We start from the raw sequence: 13,276 nt of genomic DNA on the forward strand, positions 1-13,276 counted from the left end.
ACTACTGACCAACGCTAACAGACTACCTATTGTTTAAAAGGCCCTCTGGCGGCTCAAGAATAAGGATTTTATAAAATAAAAAGCAGTTGAAACTGCATTTTTATGAATAAAAATTTGACAAACTATCATTTTATGACGAGTAAAATATTTTCGTCGCGTTCGCGGCTTTTAAGTAATGCATAAACCTTCGAAACGCGAGGCCCTTCGGACCGCGAGGCATAGGCGGTGGCCCACGTCGTCCATGCCTTACGCCGCCCTTGGTCATAGAAATGATTTAATTTGAATATAAATTATTTATAAATACGTTTGTCAAGTTATATTTTTATTACGACGTAAAATATATTTAAGAGTTTACGACCACTGTGCTGGGTGAGACGTTGTTGAAACAAAAAAAGTTATGCATTCCATCATGTACATAAACAGTGTCGTAATTCGCCAAGTGCAAATCAGCAAATTCGTAAAATTTTTGTTTATTTTGGACAATCCGGATAATCGAAAATCCGGATAATGGAGGTCCGGATAATGGAGGTTCTACTGTATTTAGAAAGAAACATATAACATAACATTGATAATCAAGCAGTACAAAACAGTAGAAATTAAGAAATATCTGTATCTAGCCATAAATTGTTAACCATATAATTTTTTACATTTTTATATGCTATTAAAAATGTATTATTGTACAAACAATCAAAATGCCATTATTTTGAAAATAAAACAAGGGAACGTCAACTCCACTAAAATCACAAAAATACTTTTTTTTCTTACTTTTAATTCTGCAAACTTTTTTATTGTATCTTTTAAATTTACTCGATCAGCAATTTCATGATCAATTGCCAAAATGGCTAAACCATTAAGACGATTTTCTGTAGTAGTCGAACGTAAAAAGTTCTTAATTAATTTTAACTTAGAGAAACTCTTTTCTCCACTCGCTACAGTTATTGGTATCGTTAGCAATATTCTTAAAGTAATAGCAAGATTTGGGGCAAAATTTAACTTTGTAATTAAGCTCAGTACATTGCTTAGGCTTTCTTTTTTGCCCAAAAGCGCAGATACTACTGAAATTTTCTCCGCTAATTCTACCCCATTTATGTCAACAGAATCACCATCAGTTAAAATGCATTCTAAATTCTTACAGTGTTTTAGTAGCATTTCTTTGGACATGATATTTAAATCGTATATGTTATATAAGAATTGAAAATAGTTACTATGATTACTAAGTTGTTCAAATCTAGCATCTAGTGCATTTAGTGCTTGATCGATTGTAAAAGGAAATCTATTTTATATTTTTCTTTTGGATCTTTGATGGGTTCATCTGGTGCTTCGTATAAGAAGTTCCTTTTCCTTCTTCTAACGCGGTGTCGTGTTATTGTTGATCCAAAATTAGCTTCCGCATCAATTTCGGTAGCGAGTTCTTTTGCGTCGATAATAGTTTCATCGAAGGACGAATCCGATCGAAGATTCTTAAAAAATATTTTGCAGTTTTGTAAAAGATCAAGTGCAAAGGCTAGATTAAAATCTTTTGTTTGCATCAACTTGCTTATTGGATTAATGGAATTTAGTATTTTATGCCAAATAACTAATGAACACAAAAACTTAAATTGTTTAATACAATTTAATAAACCTGAGGCCTCGTCTCTTATTAAATTATCAATTTCTTGGTTTTCGTAAATGCTTAGCAAGGCGTCGTATACATCTCCCAAATGAAATCTCAAAGGCTTTAAGGTCTCTATCCTACTCTCCCATCTAGTGTCACTCAATGGTTTGAAAGTTAAACCTTGAACATGTTTTAAAAGTATTGCCCATCGAAAAGTAGATGCCGAAAAAAAATAAATATATTTTTTGGACCGTGTTGAAGAAATTAGCGGCTTCCGAGGATGATTTTGCCATATCATTAACAACAAGATTGAGAGAGTGGCTACTACACGGAACATAGAATGCTCGCGAATTATATTGTTTAATTCTAGATTGCACTCCTACTTTATCGCCCCTCATATTGGACCCGTTGTCGTATCCCTGCCCTCTGATATCCTGCAAATTTAAACCCAAGTCATTCAGTTCTCCAATTATAATCAGACATTTGTTTTCCTGTGGATCTTTCGACTGGTAAGAAGCCTAAAAACCTTTCATTAATTTTAATTTCAACATCAGCGTCAAATTTATTGATCGAAACATATCTGATTACAAGAGTCATTTGCTCTACCTTACTAATGTCAGGAGTACAGTCTAAAATTATGGAAAAATATTTTGATTTTTTTATTTCTTCAATAATATGAGACTTTACACTTTGATGCAGCGGATCTATTATCTCGTTTTGTATATTTTTCCCGAGATAGTGAGCTTTAGTCTCTTCTTTTTTTAGCACTCTACGGACGTGCTCTTCCATAATGGGATCAAATTGAGATAGCAACTCAACTATTTTTACGAAATTACCGTTTTTATACTCAAACAACTTGTCGGATGTACCTTGAAAAGCCAGACTACTTTTACCATCATTTTAGTAATTGCTACGATTCTTAGAAGCACCTCGTTCCAATAATTTGTTTCGGCATTAATAATTCTTTGAGAGGCCGCATCTATAGTTTTGCAACATTTTAATTTTACGTTCATTTCTAGCCATGATTTTTGGGCCTGAATATGATTTTTGCAAATTTCATGCTCTTTTAAAGTTTCGCCGAGGTGTTTCCAACTTTTAAAACCCTCCTTTGAAAGAGAACTAACTATACAGCCGAAAATTTTGCAACAGAAGCAGTAAGCGCAGTTTTGTGAAAGAGAGTACATTAGCCAGTCTCGTAAAACTTGCTTTCCATTGCTTAAAATTCGTGTGTAATAATTTACGCTAAAATGTCGACCAGTGTCATTGGAAGGAAATTTGTAATTATGCAATGGTTTAGGTGGGCCTTGTCTTACTAAAAAACTTCTTTCGGCGTCTCCTAAAATTCTTGGCCACAATGCTGGATCTGTACTCAAAGTTTGTAGAACGCTTTCTGTGGGAGTCACGTTGGTGTCAATTTTTTCAATGCTTTCATCTGGTGATGATAGAGTCGGAGTGTTGTCAGTTCCAATTGATTTAGAAACTTCGTCCATTTGTTTGTTATCATCATCCTCTGACGATTTTGTATTTTCTTTTATAACCGGACTCGATTTTGGATTCTCAAAATTGTCATTTGTTTTGGAACAACAACTCTAGAAATAATTTTTTAATGCGCCAGCTTGTTTTTGCCTTTCGGCTTCCTTTTCCAGCCTTCTTTTTTTGTACTGGTAACCAGATAGTTTTCTTTGATCGTTAGACATTCTGGAAGATGTACGCACATAAATTAAACAATGTAAACTATAAAATAATGTTTAAAAAAATAAAGATTTATCCTTGTTCTAAATAAGCTAAAACCTATAAGTAATTAACATTATTCAAAATTATATTCTGTCAATGGACAAAAAATATTTATGGCTTACACATAATATTTTTCGTATCCTGCGAACGTAAAGAAAGTCTAATGTTTTTATATATGTATTTTATAATAACAAATATTTCAGCAAACCATAAATAGTCATTAAAAAACAATTTTATAATTCTTGATTTTGAGATTTTATTCAGTTCAATTATTCAAATATATTATTATAAAACGCGTTTTATCGAAGCAATGAACTTAATAAATGTCTTATATTATTGATTCAAATACAGTTGTCCCTTAATAATCCGACAGGTACGGGACCAAAGGGGTGACGAATTACCAAAAGTGTCCGGATTACCGAAAGTGATTACATATTTGACATTGTTTTGCTAGCTGTAGCCTACAATATTCCCTACTCCAACTGTTCGAACAGAACTGCTCATGGAAAACACATGAAATGTGTGTCATCATGTAAGAATTGGGTGGGAGATTCACGTCGCGACATGCTTCTGTGCAAACAGACACGTAACAGAGACGGGGACCTTGATGGGAGATGCGTCGGACTACTGAGCATGTCGGATTACAAAGCGTCGGACTATCAAGGGACAACTATAATTATACATATAGAATACATTCAAGTTTAATACAATATTTTATTAATTTAATAAACAGCCATTTTAGATAAATTAAATATTTATTTTATGTAAAACGCTTTCATTGTTTGGATTGGATAATCGATTTATGATAAACTAGTATCTAACAAACTAAACAACAGCTTAGTTATTACTGTACTTACCTTTAAAAATTAGGAAATCGCACTTAAGTAAATTTTATGAACTTCCACTTGTTATCACTACCGACTTAACAGCGAAAATAATGCTATTGTGTAATGAAACAGCTCTTTTATAATTAGAGGTAAGTATAAGCGAGTCTATGCATATTCCAACACAAGCTGAAGCAGCGCTCTGCTCGCGTGATGATGCTATTCTGTTCAAAGAAGTATGTGAGATGTCTAGGGATCTTCAGCTCGAAGACCCCACTCCCGTGACACCAATTTGTGAGCTACCGGGGAGGGAAGAAGATCCTCTCCTTGCCGGCCACAGGTCAATGACCTACTTTCTTGTCAAGGATGGCGTGGGAAAATTCCTCAGGTGACCAATTGTTTTAGCAGGTGTGAGGTTAAAGATGGCGTTAGAATGACAACAATATGACGAATTTCGTCGATACTTGTAAACTATATCTGGTTTGCTCGTGAGAATGTTTATCGTTAACATAGAAAGAGTTATAAATTTCTCATGCACTTTATATTTCGTTTTTTGTAGGGTCAAATTCCTCTAGTTAAAGGAATTTTATTTAAATTTATTAAAAATTTAAAGGATTAATTTCTTTTATGAAATTATATGAACTGCGAATTTCACAAGTATATGCGTGTTCGAACAAGTTTGAGCATCGTCCTTTACAAATTCTGCGTTAATTTTTCAATAATAGTGTAAATATTTTTAGCTTTTAGACATAAACAATATAAATACGATACGCACTGTAAATGTTTAGACAACGAAAAATACGTGAAATTTTCTATTAATTGAGTATTTAACACATCAATATTTTTCTCACACTTACAGCCAAAATGGCGCCCCCTAAACTTTGGTGCCCCGGACAAATGTCCGGGTCGCCCGCCCCTGGAGCGGGCCCTGTATACAACTTTTATCTAAGTTATAAATCGCAATTCAGCTTATACCTGCCAGTTTTATTAAAGCTCAAGAAACGTAAATCTGCTACGTTTACAACTTTTTGTCGAAGCAAACGTATATTATATTTTCGACATTACGTATAGTATGCTAATTAATATATTCTCGTGTTCGTTTACGTTCAGAATTTTAGTACTGTATTTTGAATTAAAATGTTCTATTCGTTAATTAGTGTTATTTTAATACGTTTTCGAAGTACGTAGAAATCTTGTTTAGAAATGTAATAATTTAATATTAGAAGGAAACTGCTTTTTGAATCTCGACCCGTATTGTAGATTTAGATTAAGTTATATAACGACCAAAACGGTGTAAAATTGGTTGAAAAAATAGTTATTAACAGAAAGGGAGAGGCTATTAACGCCTGGTAATATTACAAAAATCGTAAACGGCAGCAGAATTTTTGCCATTTCGTTACATCTAATAATTAAAATATGAGACTTTACAACACTTGAAGAGTGAGCCAAAACGAGAACGTAAAGTATTCTGGCAACACTGATCCGTAGCGTAGAAAAAAATGGCGCGCGGTTGATTTGTCATAAGAAACGAAAATGAACAATAAAGTGTTGGTGTTGGATAACGGCGCTTTTACGGAGAAAGTGGGATATGCCTCTCAAACGGATCCCAGGTTAGTCTTTGATTTTCCCCATTCTCCTCCCTTGGATCCGTAACCGTTTCCGTATTATCGTTGGTTTAGGAATCGAGTCCACGTCGAGTCCAAGGACGGATTCCGGGCTTTTAATGCAGTCTAATTGGCGGAATAACTCTAGTATTAAATGTCTGTCCGCGTGTTCGTTACGCGTGTTTTTAATTTGTACTCGGAGAAGACCCACGTGCTCTGTTATTGGCCGGTTAGCCCCATTGGATGTTTTTTCCTCGCTACTTCCCGATATCTTTTAAATTCGTAAACATTAGTAAATTAAGTGTTACAAATTACAATCTCGCTTATTTTGTATTTAGTTCTGTTAAAAACGGGTCAAGATAGTTGAAAAGATTATTGTTCTTTAAAAATCTTCGTATACTAGTACATTATGAAGAACTATGAAACTTTCGTCTTTGCTATAAAACTATTTTTAAAAAAATTGAAATAACACTGTTTGTTAAGAAAAATAATAAGGGTACGATAATAGAAATAACTTCAACACAAAGTAAAAAATGGATGTTTATTAATGAGTATCAAATTCTTTTACATAGCCCAGTTATTTTTATCGTAATACCAAAGTTGAGATGCTATGATGATACCTTTATTCTTCCTTCTGCTGGCTGAAGTCATATAATTTGGACAAAAAGGCACAAACTGCAACTATGATATACATCCAATGATGAAGCCACCGTACCACACATAAAAATGTCCCTTCTAGAAAGCAAAAACCAAATCAGATTAGTCTCTTATCCACAAATGGGATAGTCTCCCTGTCTATACTATAGATTATTGAAAATGAAAATTTTCTGCTGGAGACATTGTAAGGTTTTTATGAAGTTGATGCTGCTACAGTTTGATTCAAGAAATTCAAGGATGGAGATGTCTTGGTTCAAGATTAATTCATAGCTATTTCTGCTAACCTAGGACCTATTACTGTACCATATTAATACCATAATTTCATCTTATACGGCTTAAGGCTTAAAAATTTAGTATAGATCACATGATCGCATTTTTATGGTTTTAGTGAAACAACGGTATAAATTCGCCTCATGTGATGAGATATTCGAAATTTTAAAAAAGTGATTTTCGAACATCATCGTTCTGACATTCGACTTTGGAAATTCGGTTTCATTAAAAATCCTGAGGCATGTCTTGGTGAAGGCCGAAAATGTTAGAGTTTTCGTTGAAGTGCTGTTACCAGATAAAAGGTTTCGCTATTTTGTCAAAAAAAAAAAAAAAAAAAAACCAAAAAATGCTTAGGGAAAGCATAAGAGTAAAATTGGTCAGGTAAATTCTAGATCTCAAAGAATAAGAACTGTGACCCATGAGGACTGCGAAGTCCGACTTGAGTAACATTGAATAAGAATGGCTTTGTCAATGGCTGCTGAAACAGCATCACAACATCAAGCTTGGCTTGAAGCTCTCAATTCTTCAATCTTTACTTTCTCATAAAAAATATTCTGTCATGCTTGATGGGAGAATTTTTAGTATATATATAATCTAGTATATATATATATATATAAATGGACGTGTATGTCCCTATATTTCACTTTTTCGCCAAAACTACACATCGCACGTGAATGGTGTTCGTATGTGGTGATAGCCCCAAGTCTCCATTCNTATATAGCATTATAAGCATTTTTTTATGCATGAAGTACAGCTAAAATGATGGAAAACAGGTTTTTGTTTTAGGGGTTGGTCAGATTAATCATTTTGTATTGTTTCTTATGGGAAAATTTGTTTCTGTTTTAGAACAACTGTTAGTAATCTAAACTGTTGCTCTGATTAATTGGGCTATTATTATGCTATAATTAATAATTAGAAACTAAATAATTTGGTATTAGACATAGACATTAGGGGCCATATCTTATCAAAGTTAATAATTATAATAATTTAATAAGTAATTTAGCCTATTCTGAAAGAAAAGGACTAGCCGGGAGCAACCTCTGCTTACTATGCAGTACACTTTCCAGTTATGCCATCCGGATACTGAGCAAGTCTTGGCTTCCAGACATATTTAAATAATAGCCCGATTAATTATGGTGAGAGTTTGGATTAATAACAATACATTGGGCTTTGAGAAGTTGATATGTAAACTTTTAAGAACAAATTAATTTGAAAATCTGAGGTTTGACTGTATTATAGAGGAATACCTCATCATATATTTCAAATAAAAAGTCATTGAAAATATCCAAATGGCTTAAGGAAGCAACATTCAAAATTGTAAATCAGAGGCAAAAGGCCAAAGCTACAGGAAAGAAAGAAGTCAGAAGGCTAAGTGCTGAGTTCCAATATGCAGCTAGGTAAGATAAAGAAAAATACTAGTCAGACCAATGTAAGGAACTAGATGTCAAAGAGCACATCATAAACGTTTTACCACATACCATATATTACAAGCATTGTTACAAATAATAGTTGAGAAAATTATAAAATTCCAAGTAATCCAAAGTCACATGTACGATGACACAAGAAATTGCATTCATTTCCTCAAGTAATTTGTTTCTTTTTCTATATGAAATTAAATATATAAAATTTTTGATGGGATACAGTCGTAAGTGATTTTATTTTACAGTCATAGACAAGGATTTCTATATACTTAAGCAGGAAATTTTCTTAAATTTTATAAGGAAAAACTTACACATCTCTTAGAGAAAAAAATTTGAACTTTTGAAATTAAACTTCTTACATGGGAAAACTTCTAATACAGGAACTTCTTAGCCAAATTCTACTATTTTTCTATTTTATTTTTTCATATTTTCTCTGTCCTGTGGGAACTAAGAGGGTTTTTTCCCAGGTCTGTTATAAAGTAGGTTCAATAGGCTCACAATGGGCAAGCAAGGGATGGGGTCTGACATAACTGGGCTCTTGTGGAAAAATTCCTAGAGTTCTTTGCCCATATTCAATCCTAGGTCTATTTTAGAAGCTATCAGAAAAGAGGCTTGGGTAGTGTAACTGGCAACACATCCACATGGTAAGCAGGAGTTGCAGATTTAAGTCCTGCTCTGGGTCAATTCTTTTCTTTCAGAATATTCTCAATTGTTTAATAAATATTAATTTAATTATAATTATTAAATTTAATAAGAGATGGAGCCTAATGCCTCCCTCTAGTGACAAATTATTTGGTAATTAATTAAATATAATCATGGAAAAATAGTCGAATGTAATCCGGTGGTTGTTTGGTTTTAATCTTAGGTCCTCCAGATAGTCAGATATGGAGCTGACTGATACCTAATTGTTTCAGCTGTCTGGCCAACAATTAAAATATATTTTGTTAATATTATTTACAGTTTTTAATTAGATTATACGATTTGAAATTCTGATTAAACTTTTTTTTTTTTTTAAGAATTATTCCAAACTGCATTACAAAAGCAAAAAGTGAACGCCAACGTTCTTTCACTGGAGATCAGATTGATGACTGCAAAGATGTGTCTGGATTATTTTATATTCTTCCATTTCAAAAGGTAAAAATAAATTTTTAATGAGATTGTTTTAAATTTGATAATATAAAAATAATGCAGTGAATGTATCTATTGATTAATGAAATTCCAAAGTCTCGCAACAAATAGATATACTAATGTGTTGTTTAATAATTTAATATCTTTCTAAAATTTGCGTAAAGGCATTGAAAAAGAATATCAAGAGTAATTATCAGTTTTACTGAAAATTATTTTTGTACTTGTAATCTATCATTAGAAAGCTTGTGGCTTTTACTTCTTGAGAAAAAGAAAAATATTTTATATATTTACAGAATATTAACACAAATTTACTTCTAAGACGATTGTGAGGTTGCTGAATTGGGGATAACTAAATGTCAGGATTTATCAGATGTGTAGTGAAAGAAAGTGAGGCAGATATCTGCAGTGACAAATAAACCCCATTTATTTATGCTAAATCTTACAATCTATAGTGTGTCTCATCAACTGTTGGAGCTGGACTGTAGAGTTTATGGCCCTGGAGCAGTCAGTTGAGGTTCTTCTATGGGTGTTGGCAAGTTAGATGACGAAGTGTTGAAAACCAAAAAAGTCCAAGGCAGGATGGTGATGTTACGGATTAAGAGTTTGTATGTAGAACAATGAAGACTAGGGATACAACTCACAACTAGAGGTAGAGGTCTGCCTTAGTCCTTGAGATCCATGCTTTTAAAGGATTCTCTGGATTTCTATCTTTGTGATTGGTTGGTTTTTTGTATCCAGGTAGATAACAGACCATTTCAGGCTATGAAGGGTCAAATTTGACACTGTGTTTTATTTGATCCTGGAAACTTAATTGCACTTTGAAACTTCTGCTCATATTTAATTGTTTCAAATTCTTGTAAGTCAGACACGTAATCTCCTTTTAAGGTTATTTAAAAACTTTTCTTCTCTTGATTAATAATTTTACTCTTTCCCGATTTTATTTAGGTTTTTCTTCCAGTTTTTACGAGCATTAGAATCAAAGCCCGATCCTTTGATTTGACAATTATTCCTTGGTTCTCATACAATCCCTGATCCTTTGATTTGACAAGTATTCCTTGGGTCTCATACAATATTGGTGTGTAAACTAAAAATCTGCACGATTTTGATAGGCATATTTATTTTTAATATAAATTTAATAAATTAATTAAAAGTAAAAATAATTTTGAGAACATATAAAAGCATATAAGCAATGCAGAAACCAGATAATAATGTTGAAGAAAAAAATGAAAAGAAAGAAAAATCAAACTCTCCATCAAAAATGAAAATGTTTAATGATCCTTTCACATATCATTCTTTACACGAAGTATGTTCATGACATTCTTATATGATGCCACGAAGCCAATATCCAGGATTTCATCAACTCCATTAATTCTAACCCTTTTGTTCTACATCTGCAGGAAAGCCCTATCTCAGCACATTTCCTCGATCTTAACATCATTATTCAGGAAGGATATATATTTACCAGAATATATGGGAAACTGTCATACCATCTGCTATTCATTTATGTGATATTGTACAATCTGATCTCTTATAAATTGGTGGCATTCAAAGCCCTTACCAGAATAATCTTTATCCACATTTCAATCACATCAGTAGAGTGCAAGAACTAAATTATATTTATTAAACAAATAGCCTATCAAATAATTGCTAAACAAAAGAGGCTTATTACGTCGGGACAAGATGGAACCAGACTCAATTAACTTATTGTGCTGCAATTTGAAAAAATTGTAGACCTATAAATTCCCACTGTCATTCGTCCATGTGTCTGTTCTTGCTTAATCTCAAGAAGTGAGTTAGATAGATGAAAGCCAAGACCAGATATGGAAACCTTATGGACAGGAGACCCTATAATAGGACAATACCTATAATCTGGTTTGCATTAAAAGTTTGCTTATAGTTATAAGCAAACTTTTGATGCAAACCAGAAATCATGTTATTTCAATTCAAAAATTTTTCCCTGAAACGAGTTAGTTATATGAATGGCATAACTCTTGCTAGCAGGAAATTATGATGTACAGGAGCAAGAACTTTTAATTTGAGGTAAAAAGTATATATTTTAAATTAAATAAATTTAAAAAAGTGATTAAAAATTGCAGGCTGTGACAATTGCCTGTGTGACAAGCCTGAGCATTGTGGCAATGTCACAATAAACAATTGCTCATTCAAATATAACTTTTATGAATATGGGATGGAATTTTGGGTACACAGATCTCCTCATCAGTCCATTTAAAGATTAGACCTATCTGGATCTAAAGATTAGGATATATCTAGATCAAATAACGGACTGGGCCAATAATGCTGAACTGCATCTTGGAAAGAATTAAATAAATACAATGAGAGTATAATAAATCCCATTCATTAGTTCTATTAAACTATGTTTTTTTTGTAGATTATGAGTTGTATTTATTGTTTAAACATAAATGTCTATATAGTGATAGAGGTGTTAATATTATACTTCATTTATTGTACAATTGTCAATATTTGAATACTTTTAGACAGGAGCATTACTTAGAATATTTAAAAGAATCTACTGCAGAATATAAATTTTAATTTACTTAAAGCTTCCTATTATAGATCAATATTCACAGGTATTAAAGTAACAATGTCCATGCTCTCTGATATGACTGAGTGCACCTAATGGAATTTAGACCTGGGGATCAAAAATAAAAACAGAATTTCATGTATCTAATGAAATATAGGCATGAAACAAGAACAAAACACAGGAACAAAGCAATCGATGGCAATTGTTTTGTTTTCGGATTGCCTTTCCATACCCAGTCATTGCAAGGATTCTCACTCTGGTGACCGGCAGGTATGATGATAGACTCTCTTGTGATGGCAAATGCAGGGATCGCTTCTTTCTTTCCAGCTCCTCCCAATTCTATTGCAATATAACAAAGCCATGTGATGTCCTAGTTTTATTAAGTCGGCATATGATTTTACTTTATCAATATTACACTTATAATTATATTATCCTTTACATTACTTTAAACAACTTTTTTTTATTTTACTTTTGGTTTTATTCATAACCAGCATCAACTCTTTGTATACTCTGCAACTGAAGATAGGTCTAGAACTGAAATGTGTCTTGCTGAATGACTATCTCAAGGATTTGAGTTGGCCATTTAAATGAAGTGCATCTCTGAATTATCAATGTACTATATGATTTAATAACATAAATTTTAATGATAATTTTTAAACAAACTTTAATTGAGTTCATTATTTTATTCTTATAATATATTTGAAGTTAAGACTATTTACAAAAATATAATACATTTTCTAGTCTATCTTTTAATCCTTTAACACAACCACAGAAGTAACAGTTATATTGGTTTGAAGAAAAACTTCATAAAACAAGACAAATAATAATAATTTCTTTAAACCAATATAACTGTTACTTCTGTGGTTGTGTTAAAGCAGTGTTTTTCAACCTTCTTGAATATGCGACCCCTTTATAAGTTAAAAAATTCTAGCGATCCCCCAAGGCCATATTAAAACTATGTCAGTGATTTTAAAAACTACTGTATGTATTTAATTTTCTTTCTGTTGAGATTTAAATATCAATAAAAAAAAACCAATTGTACTGTGAAATAAACAGGTACAGCCTTCTCACTGAAATTGTAGTTTTTTTATTGTAGTGTAGGACCTACAAACACTTGTCTTTTTCTTTCACCCGCAACCCCCCGTGTATGGCTTTGTGATCCCCCTGGGGGTCGCGACCCACAGATTGAAAAACACTGTGTTAAAGGATTAAAAGATAGACTCGAAAATGTATTATATTTTTGTAAATAGTCTTAACTTCAAATCTTGAAGAAAAATATATCCGGAGTCATCATTGAACATTCTGATCTTATAATATAATTGTTATAATTAATTTGATTTAATAATTTTAATTAAATTAATTGATCCTTGATAAACAAATTTTGTATTATTAAATCTGTATTCTACCCCCTTCCAGGGAATGTGGCCCTGTTTGGAATAAATAAATCTTCCAGTAATTTATAATTTATTTAATAACTATCATGTTCATCATATTTAGCAATC

General features: G+C 32.4%; 1 protein-coding gene and 1 pseudogene across 2 annotated transcripts in view; one reads left to right on the top strand and one right to left on the bottom strand.

Annotated features, from left to right (window-relative positions):
• Positions 1–725: 725 nt before the first annotated feature.
• Positions 726–3,084, bottom strand: LOC111618775 (annotated as a pseudogene).
• A 2,495-nt stretch (positions 3,085–5,579) lies between these two features.
• Positions 5,580–13,276, top strand: part of LOC111618757 (actin-related protein 6-like) — a 59,291-nt gene continuing 51,594 nt past the window's right edge. Inside the window, exons 1-2 of one of the 2 annotated variants that reach the window (XM_023360321.1) lie at positions 5,580–5,762; positions 9,121–9,238. In XM_023360321.1, the coding sequence (XP_023216089.1) occupies positions 5,686–5,762; positions 9,121–9,238 (195 nt within the window). In that variant the 5' untranslated portion in view covers positions 5,580–5,685. The remainder of the gene's footprint in view (positions 5,763–9,120; positions 9,239–13,276) is intronic. The other variant, XM_023360320.1, reaches the window with a different exon arrangement.

The sequence above is a fragment of the Centruroides sculpturatus genome, unplaced genomic scaffold (assembly GCF_000671375.1).
Source record: "Centruroides sculpturatus isolate CEXI.00-Female unplaced genomic scaffold, Cexi_2.0 scaffold188, whole genome shotgun sequence".
NCBI lineage: Eukaryota > Metazoa > Arthropoda > Arachnida > Scorpiones > Buthidae > Centruroides > Centruroides sculpturatus.